The following is a 24,202-nucleotide window of genomic DNA, read 5'->3' on the forward strand; positions in this document are numbered from 1 at the left end:
GTTCTCTATATATTTTGGAGATCAGGCCTTTGTCTGTTGTAAGGTTGGTGAAGATCTTCTCCCAGTCAGTGGGTTGCCTTTTTGTCTTAGTGACAGTGTCCTTTGCTTTACAGAAGCTTCTCAGCTTTAGTAGGTCCCATTTATTCAATGTTGCCCTTAGTGTCTGTGCTGCTGGGGTTATACTTAAGAAGCGATTTTAAATAATTATATTTAAAAAAAAAAGATTTGAATTTCAATTGTATCACAGATTCACATGGCTCCAAAGTCTCTTTTTATTTTAATCCACAGCATTCTTCTTCTTTTTTCCCCTATATTTCAGATTTGAGGACAAACACTTTTTATACTGCGACAACTTTTATCTGGTTGGTGTTTACCCTGTTTCAAGAAGTGACTTGTTAGAACAGAAAATCTATTGCGGTATTCGGTCTCTAGTGCCTTTGAGTGCCCAATTTACCCAGAAGGCTGCAGAAACGACCATCTCAAGCCTGGCTGGCCCAGTGTTTCACCCAGGGATTAAATAAACATCTAGAGAAAGCTATAAGCACTTGGTTTCTCAAATATTCACTACCTCAGTACATTTGGGAACTTCATGATGTGACACATTCATTACATGTGATTTTCAGCTTCCTGTGCCCATTATTTACCTTACTTTAAAAATCAATGTCAGATGTTTCTGAGATTTGAGCACAATGTTATGAAAAATGAACAGAACTGATATTAGATCCTCAGAAACTGTTGGGAACCACTCCAAGGTTACCATAACTAGCCAGTTAGGGTGTTTAGAAGTCGTATATTTCACACCGTGTTGTTTGTGATGAACCGAATGCCAAGGGTCTGCTGCACTCAATGTTAAAGTACTGGGAGGGAGGGGCCTTGGTGGCATGCACATGCACAGTTGGCCAATCCTCTGGAGAGGAGCAGACTTTATTAGCAATTCATAGCTGCTAATCTGGAGCAGTCCAACACATTTGCTAATATTTTATACTCCCCCATTCAGTGTGTTTGTGAGCGCAAGCGCGTTTGTGTTGCTAGAGACTGAACTCAGGTCCTTGCACACTCTAGGCAAGTGTGTTTACCACAGCTGTTCTTTATTATTTTATTACAGCATTTACATTTGTGGGCAGGCTTTCCTTTTGCCACTGTGTTTTGGGCATTGCAGTGACATTGCGTTATTATTCTGAAAGAAGCAAGGAGCTAGCTCTCATTCGCATTGCTAACCTCCACAAGTATCCTTGTATTCAACATCTAAATTTAGTATAACCTAGGACTGATTACTTCTAATTCAGAAATGTCTAACTTCATTCTATGAGTTTAAAGGAATACACATTGCACCTAACTTCACAGTTACACCATTTAAAATAATCATAGTTGAGCTTCAGTTAGACCATAGTGGTCACGCAGTGAGGTAGATAGTACCAAGCAGCTGCTCACAGGAACATCCACATAATCTACCTAATTTTGCTACACTCATTTGCATAACTATTAGAAAAAGTAAATGAAACTTGAATTAGAGAAGACTTTTTCTCTTTAATTTCTGGGCATCTGTGATGTTGGAAGTATAAGACAGATATTATAGACCAAAAGTTGGGCCTTGGAGCCTTTGTCATCTATAGATTTCAATTAGACGTACTACTCCTCCTATACTACCTTGGGAAACTGAAGGTTGAGAATATTAACTTCTTATATTTGCTGCAACCTTGTTTAGCCAGAGTTTGAGCTTATCCCCCCTGGAAACTGGAGGGTGAACCTCTATGGCGCTCCTGGCTTGAACAAAGTTACTACCGACCCCAGATTTCCTCTCCGTCATGTTCACCTACTGCCCCCAACACCAGAGAAAGTAGAAGTAAATCATAACATTGGATTTCAAAATATTAACTGTTTTTGTTCCAGGTATGGTGGCTCACAACTGTGATCCCAAAACTGGGGAAGCTGAAGCAGGAAGAATATTGTCAGTTTTAGGGTGGCCTGGCAACAAAGTGACACCGTATTTTCACACACACACACACACACACACACACAGAGTTCTGATTCACTACTATGTGAGTTCTTAGCTTCAGATGCTTCCTTGTCATACTCTATTACATTGTGTTCTTTCCCTGTTTACATTCTAGTTTCCATGACTCTTGCTCCTTAGAACCATGGGAAATGCCACTTTTGATTCCTGTGACAACAGGAAGAAAAGAAAAGGTTCTTGATGAGTCAACAATGAAAAGTACTGAGACCGATTGCACCATCCTTTAGTCCCCGCTATGGGAGGTGCTGAGTCAGGAGGTTTTAATATTGAGGTGTTCCTGGGTTACAGAGTGACATTAAGGCTAGCCTGGGAAATTCTGTGAGCTCCTATCTCAACATAAGAAGTAAAAAGGGGGGTTGAACAACGTAACTCAGGAAGCGTGCTTGCCTAGCATCCACAAGGCCCATATATAGCACCCACCACCTTGAGACAAAAAGAAATTCTAGTTCTTTTCCTACACAATATCATAAACACATTTCCTGTGAGAGTGGGGGGATTTCTTGGTTTTATCTCAAAAGAGGGGGTCAGCACCCCATGGCTGCTTTTCTGTGTTCACGTCTTAGTCACTGATCCTCCCTTGGACATCACGACATGAGCCCTGGGCTTGTATTTTAAGTTCTAGAGGCAGAAAACACATTCTGAAATAATAAACCTGCCTTCCCCTTCCTCTGTGGTCTGCAGACACACAATTAGACCAGATGTTCATTCAATGCAGGCCAGTGCTGACTTGGTAAGGGTAAATGAAAGGTATGGGTGAGTCCACCATTGGGCTGTTTTATACAGGAGGCCAGGGAATGGAACCTAAACCAACAGGGGAGACAAATGCCAATTCCTTTGCAACAAATGTCAAGTAGAACACTGCCTTGACTGCTCTGGCAAGGTCAGCTATTTTTTTTTCCTTTTTTTTATTTTATTGAGAATAAGAAAAAAAAAAGTATCCGCCTCCTCCCAGCCTCCCATTTCCCTCCCCTCCCCCACTCTTCTCCCCCTCCCCCCTCTCTTCTCCCCCTCCCCCCACTCCTCTCCCCCTCCCTCTCCTATCCAAAGAGCAGTCATGGTTCCCTGTCCTGTGGAAAGTCCAAGGTCCTCCCCCCTCCGTCCATGTCTAGGAAGGTGAACATCCAAACTGGGTAGGCTCCCATCAAGCCAGAACATGAAGTAGGATCAAAACCCCTTGCCATTGACCTTGGCTTCTCATCAGTCCTCATTGTTCGCCATGATCAGAGAGTCCGGTTTTATCCCATGCTGTTTCAGTCACAGTCCAGAAAGCTTTTACTTACAGAAATAGCTGACCTTGGGAGCTCACCAAAGGTCAGCTATTTCTGTAAGTAAAAGCTTTCTTAGCAAAGTGACAGTCTGTCTACGGGTGGACTTCTACAGATTTTAGAAAAACACTGGGCTGAAAGGCAAGGGAGAGCTAGAGGCAGAACACTTGTTAGATGTGTACAAGGCCCCGAGTATAATCCTCAGGACCTCAAAAATTCATCAGTTATCCAATCATATATGAAATGCACATTAGAGACATGGACCCAATGCTCTCTTCATGGTGGCTTTCAGGACACCTCAGAGTCATCAGTGTCCATCTCTGCCCTTAGAGATTCTGGGGCAACATGTCTGAATTGGGGCTAGGCAGCTGTATTTGATAATACACCCCATAAAATTATTGATTCGTGCAAAGTAAAGATTCTACAAGGTCCTGGGATTGCTTATTCCGTTAAAGAAACCACAAAGCTTTCTTTGTATTTGTTGTTATGTTTCTCAAGTACTCATAACTTTGGATACAGCAGGGACGGGGTAAGGGACAACATAGGTTCACCAAGGAAGTGATGCATACATATTTCAGAATGGAAAGTTAGTACAGCTAGCTAAGTGTCAAATTGTTGGGGCTCTTTAGGGTTCCCTGAATAGCCCTCCTCACAAGCAGCTGATAGGTCCCAACAGGAATGAGAGATAGAAGATCAGTGATTTAAGAAAAAAAGAAGAAAGAAAAAACATATAAACTTAGGATTTGAATCCAGGTCTCCTGTCTCCCATACAACATAATCTTCAGGAAAAAAAAAAAAAGCTCAGGATTAGTGATATCTAATACCCCTTCTCCCTCCCCTCCCCCCAGCCCTTACCCTTCCCCTAGTCCAGAGACAGTGTTTCTTTGTGTAGCCCTGGCTGTCCTGGAACTCACTCTGAGGACCAGACTGGCCTCATCACAGAGATGTGCCTGGCTGGGATGAAAGGATTTTACTGTTTGCAGGGAAGAGGCCCTGAAAAGCCTGGAGGCAGGGTCCAACGCTACTGATTCTGTGTCTGAGACCATGTTTTCAAAATGTTTTCTGCTGGGCTTTTCAAGTCCCAGATCTATTGTACTTCCTTAAGTGTTGACTAGTGGAGACCCACCAAATGCAGTAACACCTTAAATAAACCAATGCCATCTGTGAAGTGAATCCAGTCTGAGCCCTGAGGATGTTTGCATCTCTATAACAGCAGGGTGCCTGCTCCTCTTTAGTTCTGTCCTTCCTCCACCTCCACCGAGTAAGCTTTGTTTGTAAGATTTATGACCTAAGTCAGGAGCAGAAAACCCTGATGGAAGTTTAGGAATTGGTCATTGGGGCTCAGCATTCTCATAGGTTGTGTGGGAGCATCCGGGACTCAGAGTCTGGAAACATCCTTGACATTACACAGTGTGGGAAACAGGCCATGTCTTGCCTGAACACCTTCAGATATATGTGACATAAACCCTATGAGATTTGTTAGCAAAACTTAAACAAATCTTACCAAATAAAGCAAGGAATTTGACTAGAGGTAGCCATGTTGTTCTCTGATTCCTAGAATTACACACCTAAGCACACATTCTTTCTAATTATGTCAGTCTTCTGTGTGATAAATATAACTAATTTTGAAAGTGTTAGAATTATTATTTGTCCTCAAATTTTCTGTATAAACATTCCTTTCTCTCTGTCTTTGTTTATTTTCCCCATCAAACTTACAATAAAATGTGCTCAGATATGCTTTCAAATAATCCCGTAAATTCTTATTCTCTTTTGGGACTCTTTTCTTATCAGCCTACAAGTCACACAGGTGCCTAGCACTTAGTAGATAAGGATAAAAATGAACATTATCAGCCACAGAAAAATGCATGTGACTGCAGATAATCGCGTTAACTTAATTGTTAAATCTCAGAGATGCACATTTTCTTTTCATTGTTGGTTTCTAGACGGCATATAGTTATGCAAGATTCTATAAACAGAAAAAAGCAACTTCCTGAGGACTAGAGGGTCAATAGGCGGGCAGGGGGGGGTATGGGAAGGGGAGGATGAGGTAGGAGGGTATGGCCAACATGCATGCAATGTATGTTTAAGCAAGCCAATGTTGAATGGATAGAACTGAACTGGTCCACCGACTGAGACCTTGCTGTTCACACTGTTCACAGCAGCTCTCTGGCTCCAACACTGGCAATCCCACACCAAGCCAACAATGACAGCTGTCGAGAGAGCACAGCAGTTGATCACAAGGGCAATTCTGGTATAAGCCAGAGGCCGGGAAGCTCATTTCTTCTCCATTGTCATCTAACCACACAGCTTCCAGCATGTGATCCACACACACAGTTCCTGACTTTGGCTTCTTCCACTGTAAAATCAGGTTTTACCTGCTAAGATATAGGAAGCTAGCCGAGATATCTTATGTCTGCTGTGTGTCATATATATGCATGTGTACTTTTGTGCATGTGCATCTGTGTATGCCGACATATATGAACGTGCATGTGGATGTCAGAGTTTGATGCCAGGGATCTTTCTCAATCACTTTCTAACTCATTTTTTAAAGTATAATTTTAATTTTTTGAGGTAGAGTTTCTCACTATTTTGGGGCTACATCTGCTGACCGGTGGTGAGCCCAGAGATCTGCTGGTCTCTGTTTCCCCAGGACTGGGATTGCAGGTATGTACTTTTTTTCAGGGTACAGATGATCTAAACTTGGGTCCTGATGTTTGTGAAGCAAGCTTTTCACCTCCTGAACCATTTGTCTAGGCCACAGATACTTTTGATAAGGTCTTCAAGTTGTGGTCGATCTTTTTTAGTCATATACAAACAATAGTTTGGCCCAAACACACAACTTAGTTTGAAAGTGCTGTGACAGATAGATGTGACAGTGAACTGACACCACAGATTCTTATTATTATTCGCAACACTCTTACTGATGAAGAGCCTCCAAGACTCTGATTCTTACCTTTGGACTTCCGGTCATGGTATGATCTGCCTCTATAATGAGGGGTGTCCAGATACAAATTTTCTAGATCATCTTGCCAAGACTCTGGATTGAAGTGCTTAAGCAGATCTTCTACAGTATCAAATTCTGCAATTGTTTTGTCCAGAGCATCAGCAGTGAGCGTCGGGTCCGTTACTGATGAAGAGTGATAGGACACCCCCTAAGAGTGACACACAGCTTAATGTACTTAGAAAGGGACCATTGCAAGAAATACAACAATCACACATATCGGGGGCCTTGAGTGCCAGCCTCAGTACCCCGTCAGGGCTCAGAATAGAATGCCTACACTTCCTGTGAGTTTGCCTATTGGTCTATCAGCTGTACAGTTACTGTATAGTCTTGTGGGTTCCAAGACATACAACTATACTTAAGGAAGAGTTGCTTTCTGCAGTACAATATATCATTAAAATATCATAACATGGCAATATGACACGTAATTGTCATAAAACTTTCTACTCATCTGAGCTGTGATCATTTCAAAAGATACAGGGTAAGTAGAATATAAAATTTGACATCTGATTTCTTGGTTCCTAATCCAGATCATTCATAGTAATTAACTACTACTAATAAACTCTGAGTTCCTTTAAAGCAATTTACGACGGTATGATCTGTTCTTTCATGCTGAGCTTCTGTGCCCCACTTCCACAATACTTCCTGTTGCAGATGTGGTCTGAGATGAATTTGATCACACTCTGGAGATATTCTAATAAAATCTGGCACTTTAGCCAACTTATTTACCATCAACAAGATCATTAGCCCTGAAACTGACTCTCTGAAGAGAGCAAGGTTCACATGGGAAGCATATTGAAAGAGAAAATGTGAAAGGCCTGCTATAGCTTAACAATGACCCCAGTTGTCATTTAAAGAGCCTCAGAATATTATTTAAATGGTGAATACAGTGTCTTTGAAAGAAGAGAAAAGGATTATATGTATTTTTCCAGAAATAAAACGTTCCTACTTAGTTTGTAAACACAACTAACTCTTGTACAATCTTGAGGTAAATGAGCCATGAGTCGAACATCTCTGTGAAAATTCATGACCCATTAATAGAGAAATAAAAATAACACGGCCTCAAATGATCATCCAAACATCTTTAAAGAAACTACCAAGCAACTAAGATCTCCCCACGGGTAAATATAAATATTTCCTATCATTAAAGGAAAGTGAAATTTGTGAAAACTTGTCTTCTTAGAATGGAACTGTAAGAAATAGAAATAGCCCATGCTTCAGAGCCTCCAGCTACACATGGATGCTCCCATGTTCTCAGATTCTTCCCTATTCAGCCACCTACACTTCATAGGTCTGTTCATAAGACTTCATGATCCACACTTTCAGAGGACTGCATCCTTGTTGGTGAAATTATGGAGTCCAATGAAATCACCTATCACTGGTGTGACTTAGGAGCAGTTTCTTTTTGTGCTTTGTAGGAGGATTAGGGATAATGTGGGAATTGGGAAGTGCAGTGGGGCAGGAGATAGGTTGATGAATATGTCCACTTTTAGTTAGCCCCATCAAAATAAGGAGATATTCTCATTCTTTCTCTTACCACGGTACTTTCGTCACCTGCTTACAAGGCCACAGAGGTATATACAAGCAATTGGTTATCTGGTCACTTGGTATTTGTCATGCACAACATAAGAGGGATATGTTAACAGTTTGATAAAGACACCCTCGATACTCATCTTGCTGATGATAATACACCTTCATCCAGTTGCAGACATATTGGTTTCTTCAGTTCTTTTTTAATACCTTATATTTATTTACTTTAAGAATATGAGATGAGTTTTTTACAAAGCATGAGTGTATTAATATGTACCACATACATGCCTGGTGACCACAAAAGTCAGAAAATGTTGTAGAGTCCTTGGAACTGGAGCTAATTGGTCATCAACCACCACAGTGGTTACAGAGAGCTGAACCTGGGTCCTCTGCAAGAACAACAGTTGCTCTTAACGGTGGAAGCAACAACCTAACTCCTGTTTCCTTCAGTTGTTGACAATGTAGTTCTTTACATTAAATGTGTGTGTGTGTGTGTGTGTGTGTGTGTGTGTGTGTGACATGAGCTGAACTCTGATAGAGACACTTGATTTTGTCTTCTACAACTCTCTTGCTATTCACATGCTATGGGCATATGACACTTACAAATCAGACTATAATTTCAAATCTCCATTTCCCCTGTATGGATAATCATTTGCTCCATCCCCAGTGGTTCATACTCACCACACAATTAGCCTTATATCACAGTGCGGGTCTAATATCCCACAAATCAAAATGAGATTTGTAGCATTTAAAGCTTTGAAATAAAAGTAGGAATGTCAATCAAACCATTTACATAGAAGTCAAAGCTTCTTATTCTAGCTCTGGGAAAAGTGGATGCAATAAGCATTCTCAGATGACTCTCAACAACGCCTGGAGTGTTGCTGTGTACCCAGACCTTTCTCGGAGAATGAGCTCTTAAGGGACTCTCAGTCCTGAAATGGAGTTGGGGTGAATGGAGACAACAATATCTCCTCTAACACTGAGCTGGAGGAAAAATTCAAACCACAGGTAAAATTAACACTTGGTCCTCTGAATGAGATTCTTGGCTGTTTTCCACATTCTATGTAGGGATTTGGGAGACACAGAATAATAATTAAGAACACATAATGAATCTACAAGATTTTTTTTTGTTTCTGAAGTGAACATTTTTTAAAAATTTGAGAGAGCCACTTACATGTATCTCCTTCAACTGCACCATGCATTTGGTTTCATTGAGCTTCTGTTATAAATTTATAAAGACAAATAAGAACATTAAATTAAAATGTTAATTAAATTAAAATTGCCATAAAAGCATGCCTGTTGCATAAAAATAACCTCTGAACTAGTTTTAACAAAACAAAATATAGTTGACATAGAAATTGATAGTTGTTCTAGTAATCCATCATACTGCTCTTAATAGATCTAAAAAACAACATTTTCATAGAGGCCGGGGACAGCAAAGGGGAAGGACAAAAGAGAGTGGTGGGAGAGGATGAGAGCAAAACACACAATGTGTGTATAATACGTAGCCTGGAAAGTCATTCTCGCTGTATACTAAGGAAAATTAAATGAAACAACAAACAGAACACTTTTGGTTCTCATGCTCTTCCAATAAGATTAAAGTCCCAGAACTCAAACCAGAAGTTTCCAGTAAATATTGACCAGGGCTGAACTTTGCCAAATCTTCCAAAGGGATAAGCCAGTCTCCCCTCTGTTTAAAGCCTGGATTATGCTTAATTAGGTAAGGGCCATGTAAACTGCTTGGCTCTGCACTGAGACAGGAAGAATGAGACCACCCTGAGCCACTATGAGTAAGACGGAAAAGAAGCTGGTGTGTTCTTCAGCCTCGGCTCTGGCTTCCAAAGCCCCTCTGGTGTGCAGCCGCTGTCATTAGGCACAGGCTGATAGGTGCCCTGCTTTCCTACTTAGCCTGAGGAATGTCTCCATGATGCCCTCCTCGTTTTGATGTTCTCCACCTGACAGAGTTGCCTCAACTGAGCTAAGCACAGAGCATGTGAGATACAGAACACCAACATCCGATCCTCAGTTTTCTTCCTATCTAGTCCCCTAGTGCACTATTGGTTTTAACTTTTTGATAATATCATACATGTATAGGATGTGGTCTCACTGAGAGTCTCTTATTTATTTATGAGGATAAATTAAAATGTTAATTGAATTAAATTTACTTTAAATTTTATTCCTTCCCCATCCCTTCTCTTCAAATTCCTTCACTATTTCCTCAGCACTTTCCCTCCCAATTTCATGGGAGGGAAAGTCCCTACCAAGTCCCTTAGTGCTGCCTGTATAGTCTCAGGTGCAGCACAATCGACTCTATGAGAAGCCATGCAGGTGCCTTAAGAGAACTAATTCCCTGATCTCCAGAAGCCACCAACTGCTCCTCAGCTGAGGAGAGATTTTGTGTGGATTGACCTTGTGCAGGCCTTGTGCATGCAATCCCAGCTACTGTTGATTCATGTTTGTAACTATCTTATCATGCCTGAAAATTACTCTTTTTGACCTCTGGCTCTTACAATCTTTTTACTTCCTCTTCTTCAAGGATCACTGACTCAGCCAGATGGTACTGTGTTCGAACTACAGGTACTCGCTTACCATGCTTAGACCTGGCTGAGAGAGGCTTGACTTTATTATCTCATATTTTAATATGTCATAAGTTCTACATGCAGGATTGGTGAAGGTAAGATCTGTTCTTCCCATGCAAAGCAGACAAGGGGCCAGCATCCTGAGAAATGACTAAGTTTGCAGCAATAGAATGAGTCATGAACTGTTTTACAGCTGCAGGATGAGATGTGTTATGTCCCAGTCAGAGAACTGTGCATGGCTGATTTTCACTTAAGTCATCTTACTGTAAACACTGAGAGCTTCCCAGCCTGAAAAAGACTCTTGAAAATGCAAATGTTAAAAAGGAGCCAATGGGGCTGTGCCTGAAAGAAACAGAGGTGCTCAAACTGTCTGGGATTTGGACTGCAGTCAAGCCAGAGTTCTTAATGCAGTTGGGGTTCCTCTGAGGCTTATCTGAGCTCATCTAACAGTTCGTTCACTGGCAACAGAATCATAAATTACTCACAGAGATAGGGCCTGTGACTGATTCCCAATTGGTCTCTGACGCCGCTTCAGGTTGGAAATCTTCCTGGAAGGTAAAGACACATCTGTGAGTAAGTCACCCCTCTGCTCAATTCCCTACCCAAGGCTGCAACATCTTAGCCTTCCGAATGTTGTTCCAATGAAGTGGAAACAAGACCAGGGCTACATTATTAACAAGCGGATCACCATTTCTATGAAGCATCTGCCCCCAAGAGCCCCTTCCATTCCAAACATGGAGAGCTGTGCCAACACTGTCATGTAAATATGGGAGAAACAGGAAATGCACAGACAGAAGTTCAAATTCAATGTGGCCATCAGTTGGTGTGTGACCTCGAGTGACCTTCTCAGCCTCTAATTCTTCCCTTCTTCATCTGTAATTGGCTGGGGTGTTTAAATAGCAGAACTGTTTCAGGAATTGACTGTAGTAATTATGCAATTATAATTGGCATTTAATAAGAGCTTAATACAGAGAAAGAATAATTATTGTCATTCTGGGTGTGCGTTTGGTTTAAACTAGGCTCTAAATCAAGTTCAGTTCTGCCTGCTAAGCCAGTCCTCAGCAGCAAGGATCTTTTCAAAGATTAACCTTAGAGGCTGTCTGGGACTCCATTAACAAATGTCAGGAAGAATGGCAGGGGGAAGACCACTGCAGGGGGAATGAAAACAGGCAGAAAAAAGAGCCAGCCTAAGAAAGTCATCTCTGACAAGCCTAAGAGGATTTGTGATAGCTACCGCATCCACAGAAAGAATTCTCCCCAGAGACAAACTTAGCTTCCATTTGCATGCTGCTTTCACATTAATTCCTCCAGCACTAGCACACCACACACACATACACACACACACACACACACACACACACACACACACACACACACTGGGAAGGAGAGTTGAGCCTACCATTTCTACATGTCATAGGAAGCTTCTTGTTTCAGCGAAAATAAGTCATCCTGGTAATTTTCCAGACTGAAGACTGAGTTGAGTCTGAGGCATTTTGTGATGATCCTAAGACATATTCAGTGACTTAAGCCAAAACCTTATTTGCTTAAGTGTGCTTATTGAATGAGAGCTGAGAATCAGGTCTAAATTTCATTTGCATCTTGGAGACATGAAAGTGTATCTTTTGATCGGTCATAATGAAATTAATTTCTGTTATAAAAGTTGGCATTGAAGGAAATGTCCGCTGCTCACCTAAAGAGAACTGGATCACCTATGAGGTAGGCTTTTGATTATCCTTTAATCCAACCTCAGTGAATGAAAAGAAAGAAACAGCAAAAAATGTGAGATGTGAATATAGGGATCAGAAAGACCTATAGTAGGATGATGTATCCAAACAAAGGCAGACTGGGGCTTACAGGAACCTCTTAGAAGCAGATAAGCAGAGGGCACTGGGTGAAAGGCGAGGGGTTTTGTGGAAGAATACACTGCCAGGTCTGTAAGCATGGTTTTTTTCATTATAACCACATATTCTAATCTGAGTCCTTAACAGAGAAACAAGAGTTATTTAGTTCAAAGTTTTGGAAGTCCCAAAAGTCTCAAACAGGGCAGCCCTGTTTATTAGGCTTCCAGCAAGGGCCCAAGGGCAGGTGACAAGACAGTGACAGCCTGTGTGAGAAGGAGAAATCACACCTTGACACAGGAAGTGCAGAGGCTGGAAAACTATATCAGTTAACCCCCAGGTGGCATAAGAAACTCACATTAGGCCCCCAACTGTCAAAGGTCTGACTACACATTGTCACCCAGAAAGCAAACTGCCCAACACATGATCTCATGAGCAGTTTCCCTTCACTTGTGTGAGTAACATCTACTAATTTCCCACTTCATTGGAGTGTATCCTCTAAAGTGAGGCTGACTCATAAGAAAACACCATTTCTTCCCTCAAGGACTTTGAAATCACTAAACTCATTTGAGTTCTCTGATAAATCTCTGCTCATATAACACTGAAGGTGGCAGACAACTGTAACTGGAAAGAAGTTGGGATGACATCAAAATTCTTCACAGACCTCAAAAGAACAACACTCAACTTCATATGGAAAAGCAGAAATCCCAGGATAGCCAAAACAATCTTGTACAATAAAAGAACTTCTGGAGGCATCACCATCCCTGACTTCAAACTCTCCTACCGAGCTACTGTAATTATCAGTTCTGTCTCTTTAAGAGACAAGCCATGCCAACTCCCTCCCCATCTGCTGAGTCAGGCAGATATTCCTTCCTGCTTGCAGCCTGCAGCATGAGTCTCTTCCTTTTCCATCTTTTTCTCTGAGAGGCAGCTTCTGCCTCTCCCTACTTCTCCCCTTCTCCCCTTCTCCCCCCCCCTCTCTCTCCCTCTTTCTGTTCTTCATCTTCTCCCCTTCCCTTCCATAACCCACTAAATAAATATCCAGCCCCACTCTGCACGGCGTGCCTATCCATCTGTCTCTTGCCCACTGCCTGAGACCAGCCACCTTCAGAGACCTGAGGCATGGTGGCATGGTCTCCTACACTGTCCCTGCCTGGGACAGACTGCTCTGCAGCCAGCTGCCTGCTCTACGCGGGGACCTACAGAGTTTCTGCCACTGCAGCCACGTGGGATCTGGGGATCTGCAGCATTTTTAATTAATCCATTACAGCTACAGTACTGAAAACAGCCTGATATTGGCATAAAAACAGACAGGAGGACCAATGGAACCAAATTGAAGACCCGGATATTAATCCATACATCTTCAATCACCAGATTTTTGACAAAGAAGCAAAACATATCTAATGGGAAAAAGAAAGCATATTTAACAAATCATGCTGGCATAACTGGATACCAACATGTAGAAGAATAAAAATAGATCTGTATCTATCACCATACACAAAACTCAAGTCCAAAGGGATCAAAGACCTCTTATAGAAGAGAAAGTGGGAAGTACACTAGAACGCATTGTTACAGGAGACCACTTCCTAAATATAACCCTAGAAGTACAGACACTGAGAAAAACAATTAATAAATGGGACCTCCTGAAACTAAAATACTTCTGTAAAGCAAAGGACACTGTCAACAAGACAAAACAGTAGCCTACAGAGTGGGAAAAGATCTTCACTAACCCCACATCAGACAGAGGTCTGATCTCCAAATATACAAAGAACTCAAGAAATTGGTCATCAAAAGAACACATAATTCAATTTAAAAAATGGAGTACAGACCTAAACAGAAAACTCTCAACAGATGACTCCAAAATGGCTGAAAGACACTTAAAGAAATGTTCTACATCTTTAGTCATCAGAGAAATGCAAATCAAAACAACTCTGAAATTTCATCTTACACCTGTAAGAATGGCCATGATCAAAAACACTAATGACAACTTATGCTGGAGAGGTTGTGGGGTAAAGGGAACACTTCTGCATTGCTGGTGGGAGTGAAAGCTGGATGTCAGTCTGGTGATTTCTCAGAAAATTAGGAAACAACCTTCCCTAAGACCCAGTAATACAACTTTTGGGTATATCCCAAAGAATGCTCATTTGTCCCACAAGGACATGTGCTCAACTATGTTCATAGCAACATTGTTTGTCATAGCCAGAACCTGGAAACAACTTAAATGCTCCTTGACATATATAGATCTAATCTACATGGGAAATAGAAAAAGACAAGATCTCATGAGAAAATTAGGAGCATGGGGACCTTGGGAGGGGGTTTAAGGGGAGGGGAAAGGAAGAAAGGGAAGCAGAGCTCAATAAAAATTTAAAAAAATGTTTCTGTACATAACATAAAAAGAAGGAGGTAGGATGAAAAAATTTCCATGTCAAAAGACCTGGAATCTTGAATGGTAAGTAGTTCCCAGAGAAGTCCAAAAAGTTGAACTTGGTGTCTGAGATCTGTACACAACGTACAGGTGAGAGCAGTCAGAGGAAGCTTTCTTTAGGTGATCCATCTCACCAGAGACTGAAACTTGAGACGGATTAGGGAACTTTCTCCTCAAAGAAGACAATAATTAAGGGATGAGTTAGAGGAGCAGTGTGAAATCCAGAATGGCTTTTTAAAATTTCAGAACTAGAAATAGTTTTAGGATTTATTAGCCCAATTTCTTCATTGCTAAAAATTTACAAAAAAAATCAATGGGTCATATATAACTGAGGGAGACATGTGACAGGTTCTGGGATGTAGCTGCCTTTGAGTGAAGCCAGAGAAAGGGGTGGGGTAGAAAGATGGACACAAGAACAGAAAGAGGAGTGAGGTGTGTGCATCTCTGAAGTCTTCTTCCAGAGGATGGCAGGACTTAATGAATTCCATGATTCCAATTTGTTTTCTTATATAGACACTCATGCATTTTGTTGGTTAGGGAGATGCTCAGTGGATAAATCGTCTACCTGTCATACATAAACCGGGATCTGGGTTTGAATCGTTAGAATTGACATAATACTGTTAGGGTCCACGAGAAATCCCACAAAAAACCCCAGTCACTTATGCAGTCAGTACGAGTGTTTTTATCAATAAACAGCTGCCAACAAGTTTGGGTGCTAAATAGTGACCCTGAGAGGCTTGCAGGCCCCGTTTTAAGCCAGGTTAGGGGAATTCCAGGGAGGAGAGATTAGTCTGGTGTTGACTGGTGGGTGGCTCTCTTGGTTAGGGACTTTCCATTGTCAGGGTAGGGAAAGCTATCTTTGACTTTCAGGAGACAGTGGTCAACTGCTGGGCTAGCAGAAGGCTAAGGGGGCACCTGTTGATTGGCTGCCTCTGAGTTGAGGCTTCCCCTGAGACTTCTTTCTCAGCTCTGGCTGGTGAGGGCTACTAGCGGAGACAAATGTGACGCGAAGAATTCCCATGTTGTTCACTGTGTGAGCTCCAGAATTCCAGTCAGAGACCGTAAAAGGAACAATTGATAAAAGAATTCATTACAGATAAGTTGACATTTAAGAAAAGCTAATTTCTGTATTAAGTTGCCATCATTTATAAGTGAGATGTTGAAAATGAGTTTATAAAAGGGAACAGCGTCCTTTATGGGAACAAGGCACCAAACCTCTGAAGTTTTAGACCTGAAAGATGAATCTTGGCCTAAGGGGGAGATGTAACTTGTGTGATCAATGTTCATCTCCTCTACTAAGCCACCCCATCAAGTCCAAAATACTAGGCAAGCCTCTGGACTGCCTGACACTCCTACTTGAATATTCATGTTCTGGTGGCAGCCAGCAGGGTGCTGTAATTGCATCAAATCCTTGCAGTCTTCCACTCAAGATATTCAGTGCAGCTTGCCTGCTTTGCAGGAAGTACCTGTGTCTTCTGCCTGTATGACGTCATTGCTTTGTCTTCTCTGACTTGGTGTTTGGCTTTTCTCAATGACTCCATTATGTCAACAATGGCTTTTTAGGGTCCTTTAGAGAGCCTTGAGGTTGAGTTTCTTTCTCCTTAATTGGATGCTGTTTTCTCTGCCTGGCAGAACCTCCCTCAAATGGTCCTGGTGCTGGCTCTTCAGCAGTTAGCTGTCTGCCGAAATATCAGACTTTAGAGAATATCCTTGGGCTCCTTAAACACATCTTCACTCCAGGTCACTCGTGGTCTGCCCTGTCAACCCATTTAATTTTGTGATATTGTAAGGAATGTCTGGAATTTCTTTGCTGATGACTTTATTAACTAGAATGGAGAGACCACAGTCTTTTATTTTATACTCAACCTCAAGGGCTCCTGTTTTCCTGGCTTCTAGATACTTAGATACTTAGAACCGAGCAGCAGAAAACAGGCAGCTTGCTCTCTGACAGGTATGAGCACGGATTCTATGATTTAAACAACATCATGATAGTTTAGATAAAACACACTGCTTTTTATGAGTGTTCTTACCAGAGCAGTGCCCTCGATGTCACCTCAAGTGATACTGAAATAGAACAAACACTGAGCAAGCATTTGAAATGTATCAAAAAGCCCTAGTGTCTAAAAAAAAAATTATATTTCTGCTCTTTGTTAAAACACACTCATGCAAACACTTTAACAGCCATGTCCTATCCTGGGCAGAGATAACCATTTCCTAACTCCTGGGATCTGGTGTATATTGAGATCTGTTTCCTTATCGTCTGTTCTGAGCTGCAGTAGTCATCACAGAATGGGGGAAGCCCATGGCTTGGTCGCTTTGTTCCCCCAATCTGTTCAGGGGATTGCCACACGGGTGTGATGGGAACCTTACTGTAGGGAGAAAATGACTTTTCTCGAGATGAAAAACTTGAGCTCAGAGAGCTGAATGTGACACACATCATACCTCCCCATCAAGTGTCAGAGTTAGACTCCAAGGAACTACAGTGTATCTGTAGTCATCTGCTCTTCTCAGCTCAAACTATATTATAAATCACTCTACAATCACAGGCATTGCAATCTACATTGCTTTCATATAACAAGAACAATTCATTTCATTTAATATAGTATTTTTTCTTAGCTCATTCCCTCATGTTTAAAAGTTTATTGTTATATTTTGTTAAAAAAGCACATCGGTGGCATATTCCCACATCCCCTGCCTTTCACTCTTTGGGTTAATTTAAAAAGCAAACATGATACTCTGATACTCAGTTTTAAATAGCACAGTAAATAGAGTTTGATTTATATGAGGAAAGAATTGTAGAGATACATAGAACTGAAATCTTAAATACAGATAAGTATTTTATATCAATGCAGTAAAGAAGCAATATTTCATTTGAAATTTTACTTATATTTATTGCTTTCTTTGTGTGTATGTATATTTGTGCATGTGCATGCATGTTTGTACATGCGTTTGTGTGTCTATGCATGTGTGTGCAGTTGCATATACCCTCATCTAGGTGTAGAGGTCAGAGCCAGTGCTCTCCTTTCACCATAGACCTCAGGGATGGAAGTCAGGTTATCAGAGTTAGTAAAACGCATCTTCTCAACCAGTCCTAGAAGCAAAATTTCCAACCACAAAAGTCAAACTTGAAAAACATAAAACATATAAACTGTATCTGTAGAAGATCTGTAAATCCAAAAGATATCAAAACAAAATTACAAGCATAAGGGTAAATGGATAAGTACAAATAATTAATATCTATAAAATTAAAATGAAATCATAGATCCAAAGACAATAGATGGTCAGTTTTGATACCATGTACTTTTGATAGAAAAATGTATAGGTGTCTGACTGAAGCAGACCTAAAATACACATTTACAATGGCACTGATATTAGTTAACCATGAATGGTAGATGGTCTGCTTTCTTCTTTTTGTTCATATGTCACAAAATTTCATAACATTTCATTACAAACATCTGGTTTTAATAACAAAATGATATTTTTTTCAGACAAGGTTTGTGTGTGTGTGTGTATGTGTGTGTGTGTAGCACTGGCTGTCCTGGAACTAGTTTTGTAGGCCAGAGTGGTCTTGTCAAAATGATAAAACTTTAATACAGCAATATAAGAGAAAAATATTGATTAGGAGATGCCTGATCATTCATCCTTTAAGTCTTATCTGCTATTAAATTATATCTTTCAAGTTTTCATTCCTGGTTTCCCTGTTGGAAGATAATAACCATTTAGTAAATTACTAAATATATTATTGTTGTGGAGTATTGTTTTAATTAGGCAAAGGTGTGTTACATTTGTTTATGCTGTGGAATATTACTTTAACTGTGTAGAGGTGTGTTATGTTTTTTATGTTGTATTTGTTTAATGATGTAAGATTGTATGTTTAATTATGTAAAGATGTGTTGCCTTTGTTTCACCTTACCTGCCTAAGGAGTCTGATAGATCTAATAAAGAGTGGAACAGCCAATAGCTAGGCAGGAAAAGGATAGGTGGAGCAGGGAGGGAGAGAGAATAAATAGGAGGAGAAATCTAGGCTAGGAAGAATGAGAGAGGAAGAAGAGAGAAGAGAATGAGGGAGACACCCTCAGTCAGTCAACCAGCTGTCAGCCAGGAGATACAAGAATATATAGAAGAAAAGAAAATTAACAAAAAAGAAAGAAAGGAAGAAAGAAAGGAAGAAAGAAAGAAAGAAAGAGGTCCGAGGCAAAAAGAAAAAAAGTTAATTCAAACTAAGAGAGATAGTCAGAAACAAGCCTAAGCCAGGTCGAGCATACAAAACTAATAAATCTCCATGTCACGATTTGGGAGGTGGCCCGAAAGAGAAAGCCTGGTACAGGATATTATGCGAAGAAGAGTTGTAGAATGCACCACAATGACCTCTAATGCAAGACAAACGATGTCTTGAGAATCAGCTATACTTCATCATCAATTTAGGGCCTCTCCAGGTGTATGCACACACACTTGTGAGCACCCCTCCCCTTTACAGTAAAGAACAGTCATAAAACATGGAATTAGCCATTAAATTAGGACTAGAAGCTATTGACTAGTTAGGCTCTGAAAACATTTTACCTGCAGATTTAAAGCAAATCAAGCAAGTGATAATACAAGTTTTCAAGAGCTATCTTTGCTACTAAAGAAAATGGCACAATGGGGGGGGGGTTTCCATTTATGGAAGGGATTCTTGAGATAACTTAGCCTTTGATATTTGTTCCTTTGCATTCATCTGAGAAAGAAAGCAGAAGGCTTACAAGTGAACAAATGCTCCACTCAGCAGAGTGAGCTTGTCACACATTCAATTACAGAGTATTGTGTTGATATCTTGTTTGTACAAATAAAGCTTACCTGAAGATCAGGGGGCGGAGCTAGACCATAGAGGTCTGGAGGTTTGTGCAGACAGACAGGACAGACAGACAGACAGACAGACAGACAGACAGACAGACAGACAGGAAGTGATATGGCTGGGCAGAGAGAGGAAGTGCTAAGGCAGGAGGAGAAAGGAACTCACTCTCTTTTTGGCAGGGAAGTTGAGAGGTAAGGTGGCTGTGGTTTTGCTCCTTCATCACTCTGACTCCCAGCATTTTCCCCAGTACCTGACTCATTAGAACTCATGCTACTAAGCACCTTCAAGGAATGTCCAAAATGGATTCTTCTCCTACCCCTTTAGAGCAGAGCTGGGGACTTCTGTTTTGAAGACAGCTTTTGCCATGCCTATATTCCAAATCTGGAGTGTTCAGCAGGTCCCATCTCACTCAGAATAGTTGGCCATTTTCATCCTAAGTTGGGTGTGAGCACATGAGCCATTGACTACACATTGCTAGACGAATATATTCACTACCGCCACACAACATATGCAGTTACTTATATTTTCTCAAAGCTTGTAACTAAAACAACCTTTAACTTAAGGAAAACTTCCACTAGGGAAGTTTGAGAAGACATTTCATAGAATATTTTTCATCATCTTGAATACTTTTCTTTCGTCTGCTCTTTTATGCTCACCCTGCAGAGGAAGAAAATAAATATCTTTGCTCATCAAAGTTTTGCTTCTTGATTGAGTTATTGCTTTGAAGTGTTTCCTCTGCAATTAGAAAGATACACTAAAGGGTTGTTGGAATCCATGAGCCAAGAACTAACAATTAGACTCTCAACATTATCCCTCCAATGAATTCCCTGCCCACTCATAGCACTGTGTGCTCTTCTCATGACCTACTGCAGGAAAGTCAAATATTTTTAAACCTGGAAGGCAGAGGAATAAGATCACTCCACAGGGGAGATATTTTATAACAAAGCCTTTTGATCCTACAGCACTTGAGTTTCTGTCAGGAAGCCAAAATTCTACATGCAGAACTGATAATACAGCAGCGTCTGCAGGGGTGGATAAAGCAAATGCTAAGCTCACAGAAACAACAAGCTCTGATCCAACAAGCATCCTTTCTTGGAGCATACTTTGACTAATCATCAATGAATCACTTCTAAAAATAATATGAGAAGGAAGGACAGTTGTTACAGGCAAGTATTTTTTTAAAGATTTGTTTATTTTCATTTATGTATCTATGTTTTAGTGTATATGTGACCATGTGGACAAGTACCCTCAGAGACCAGAAGTGGCTGTCTGATGACCTGAAGCTAAAGTTACAGATGGTTACAAGTCACCTGACGGGGGTGTGGGAACTAAACTCAGGTCCTCTTCAAGAGTACCAACCACTCTAAACTGTTGATTCATCTTTCCATCCCTGAGTCAAAGACATTTAATATAGGGCATACCGAAAGTTGAGAATAATATTAATAAAAATTAAAGACTGTCATTTAAAGGCAGAAAATCTTAATTTACCTCTGGAATTTAATAAAACATGATACTTAAGAGTTCTAAGAAATGCGTAGTCAGTAAGTTGGAGGAAGCTATGAGACAACACATGAGATCTGAGATATCCAGGTGAGCTTGCAGACACAAGGCAAATTATTTACCCAAATCAGAAACAAACAAAACAAAAAATCTGCAGTTACTCATTTTGTACCATGAACTGAAAACATAATGATACTGGAATAGAAGAGGTAGACTATAGGGATATTTTATTTGTTTTTTAACAAATATAGCTTGCCTGAAGATCAGAGAGTAAAACAGCACACTGGTCAGCCTCCAGGGCAGGCAGTGACAACATACATCTTTAATCCCAGTAGCCACACTAAAATACCATAGAAATCGGGCAGTGCATGCCTTTAACTCTAGTTCTAGAGAGAAATATAAACAGGGAGGAGAAAGCTGACAGACACAGTCTCATTCTGAGATTCCTGGAAGCAGGATCACCATTTCAGATTGAGGTAGAGGTAAGAGCCCGTGGCTGGCTGCTTTGTTTTCTGACCTTCAGGTTGACCCCCAATTTCTGTCTCTGGGCTCTTTATTAATCATGCTCCAGTAGACTGTCAGAAAAGTTCACTAATGCATGCACTTTTGAAATGACAGAAATTTAAAGGGGTTATGCAGAAAACTGCAAAACATAAAAATACAACTTTGGTAATTGTTTCTGGAATGTCTTTTTTCTTTTCTCCCCCAAACAAATGACCAGAGAAAATTTAGTTCACACCAAGCAAATCCTATTAGAGATCTCTCTATGATGTGTTGCTGAGAAGCTAGTAAAGATGAAAATTTGTGAACAATTCTTTTCTATTAAGATCAACCACTGGAAAGCCACAAAAATGGTGCAGTTCTTAAGAGCACTGGTTGTTCTTCTAGAGGATCTAGGTTGGATTCCTAGTACCATCATGGCAGTTCACAACTGTCTGTAACTCATTTTGCAGGGATATGACACTCTTGACTGGCTTCTATGGGCACCAAGTATGCAAGTGTCATACCGACACACATGCAGGAAAAACACTTATACACATGAAATAAAAATTAAAAAAAAAAACTTTGGGTAATTGTAATCAAGCAACTGAAAGAATTGTATGTTAAAATTTTCAAGTTGTTGAAGAAAGAAATTGAAGAAAATATTAAAAGATAGAAAGATCTCTGTAGAAATAGGAGTGGCGGGGCTGCGTCCCCAGCACCCCAGCCGCCTGGCTAGCTTATGCCCGAAATAACAACACACAAATTGTATTCTTTTAAACACTGCTTGCCCATTATATCTAGCCTCTTCTCGGCTAACTCTCGCACCTGGACTAGCCCATTTCTAATAATGTGTGTAAGCACCCCAAGGTGCGCTTACCGGGAAGATTCTAGCCTACATCCATCCTGAGTCAGAGCTTCATCGCATGTGTCTCTCTGAGAGCAGAGCTATCTCGCGTCTACCCGGGAGAGCTGAGCATGGCGTCTCTGCTCCAGAGCAGAGCTGTCTGAGTCTGTTTGAGGAGGCTTACCTCACTTCCTCTTCCTCCTGTTTACTCCTCCCACCTATGTTTTAACCTAGCAGGGCAAGCAGTTTCTTTATTTAATTAACCAATGAAATCAACAGATTGATACATGACACTCCTACATCAGATCTCCCATGTTCATGGATCAGTATTAACATATGAAAAATGACAATCCTACCAAAAGAAATCTACAGATTCAATGCAATTCTCATCAAAATTCCAGCACAATTCTTCACAGATCTTGAAAGGACAATTCTCAGCTTCATATGGAAACACATACATACATGCACACCTGCATGTACAAACAAGAACAGAAAGCTAAAACAATTATGACTAATAAAGGAACTGCTGGAGGAGTCACCACCACCAATTTTAAGTTGTACTACAGTTATTAAGTTGTAATAAAAACAACATGATATTGATATGTACACAGAGATGTTTATCAATAGAATTGAAATAAAGGCCCAGACATAAATCCACAAACCTATGGATACCTGATTTTTGAAAAAGTCAGAAATACACAGTGGAAAAAAGATAGAATCTCCAACAAATGTTGTTGGTCAAAATGGATGTCTGAATGTAGAAAAATGTAAATAGATCCAAACTTATATCCCTTACTAAGCTCAACTTCCAATGAATCAAAGACCTCAACAGAAATCCAGATATACTGAACCTAATGGAAGAGAAAGTGGGGAATAGCCTGATACAGGAGAAGACTTTTTGAACAGAATACAGATAGTGCAGGCACTAAGATCAACAATTGGTAAATGGGACCTCATGAAACTGAAAAGCTTCAGTAAGTCCAATTGTACAAAATGGCTACCTATATAATGAGAAAAGATTTCTGACATCTGACAGAGGACTAATATCCAAAATATATAACAATCTCAAGAAATGAGCTATACAAACAAAAAATCCAATCAGAAACGGGAGTGCAAATCTAAACAGAGAATTCTCAATAGAGAAATCTCAAATGGTTGAGAAACTCTGAATGAAATGTGCAAAGTCCTTAGCCATTAGGGAAATACAAATCAAAACTACTTTGAGATTCCGTTTTCTTCCCATCTGAATGGCTAAAATCAATAACATAACTGACAACTCATTCTGGAAAGGATGTGGAATAAGGGGAATGCTCAGTCATTGCTGGTGGGAGTGCAAACTTGTACAGCCACTGTAGAATTCAGTGTGGCAGTTCTTCAGAAAGATGGGAATTGATCTACCTCAAGATACATCTATACCACTCTTGGGCACATATCCAAAAGACCCTTCACTCTACCACAAGGACATTTGCTCAAATGTGTTCATTGTTGCTATATTCACAAAAGCCAGGAATTAGGATTAACTTCAGTGTCCTTCAACAGAAGAGTGGATAAAGAAAAATGTGGTATGTTTACACAATGAGATATTACTAAAGTGTTAAAATTAGAATAAATGTATAGGCAAATGGGTGAAACTAGAAAAAAGTCATCTTGAGTGAAATAGGCCAGACCCAGAAAGACACATATGGTATGTGTTCACTCATAAGTGGATAGCTGTTAAGTAAATGATAACCACGCTACATTCTGCAGATCCAGAGAGTTTAGCTATAGAAGAAGGGACTAGGGATACATTTGGATCTCCCTGGGATAAGGAAATAGAATAGATCTTATGGGTCGACTTAGGGTGGGATGCGGACAGGAATGGGAGTATCAGGAGGGGAGATGATGGAAGGTAT

At 40.5% G+C, this 24,202-nt stretch overlaps 1 protein-coding gene across 1 annotated transcript in view; it reads right to left on the reverse strand.

Moving 5' to 3' along the window:
* The window catches only part of Pdgfd (platelet derived growth factor D), a gene marked incomplete at its 5' end in the record, with an annotated part of 103,127 nt that overhangs the window by 34,476 nt on the left and 44,449 nt on the right, over positions 1–24,202 (reverse strand). The window contains 3 exons of the mRNA XM_050130248.1: positions 6,233–6,431; positions 8,985–9,029; positions 10,875–10,937. Of these exons, the coding sequence (XP_049986205.1) occupies positions 6,233–6,431; positions 8,985–9,029; positions 10,875–10,937 (307 nt within the window). The remainder of the gene's footprint in view (positions 1–6,232; positions 6,432–8,984; positions 9,030–10,874; positions 10,938–24,202) is intronic.

Source organism: Alexandromys fortis, unplaced genomic scaffold (assembly GCF_014885135.2).
Source record: "Alexandromys fortis isolate MF-2015 unplaced genomic scaffold, M_Fortis_MF-2015_v1.1 scaffold_311, whole genome shotgun sequence".
Taxonomy (NCBI): Eukaryota; Metazoa; Chordata; class Mammalia; order Rodentia; family Cricetidae; genus Alexandromys; species Alexandromys fortis.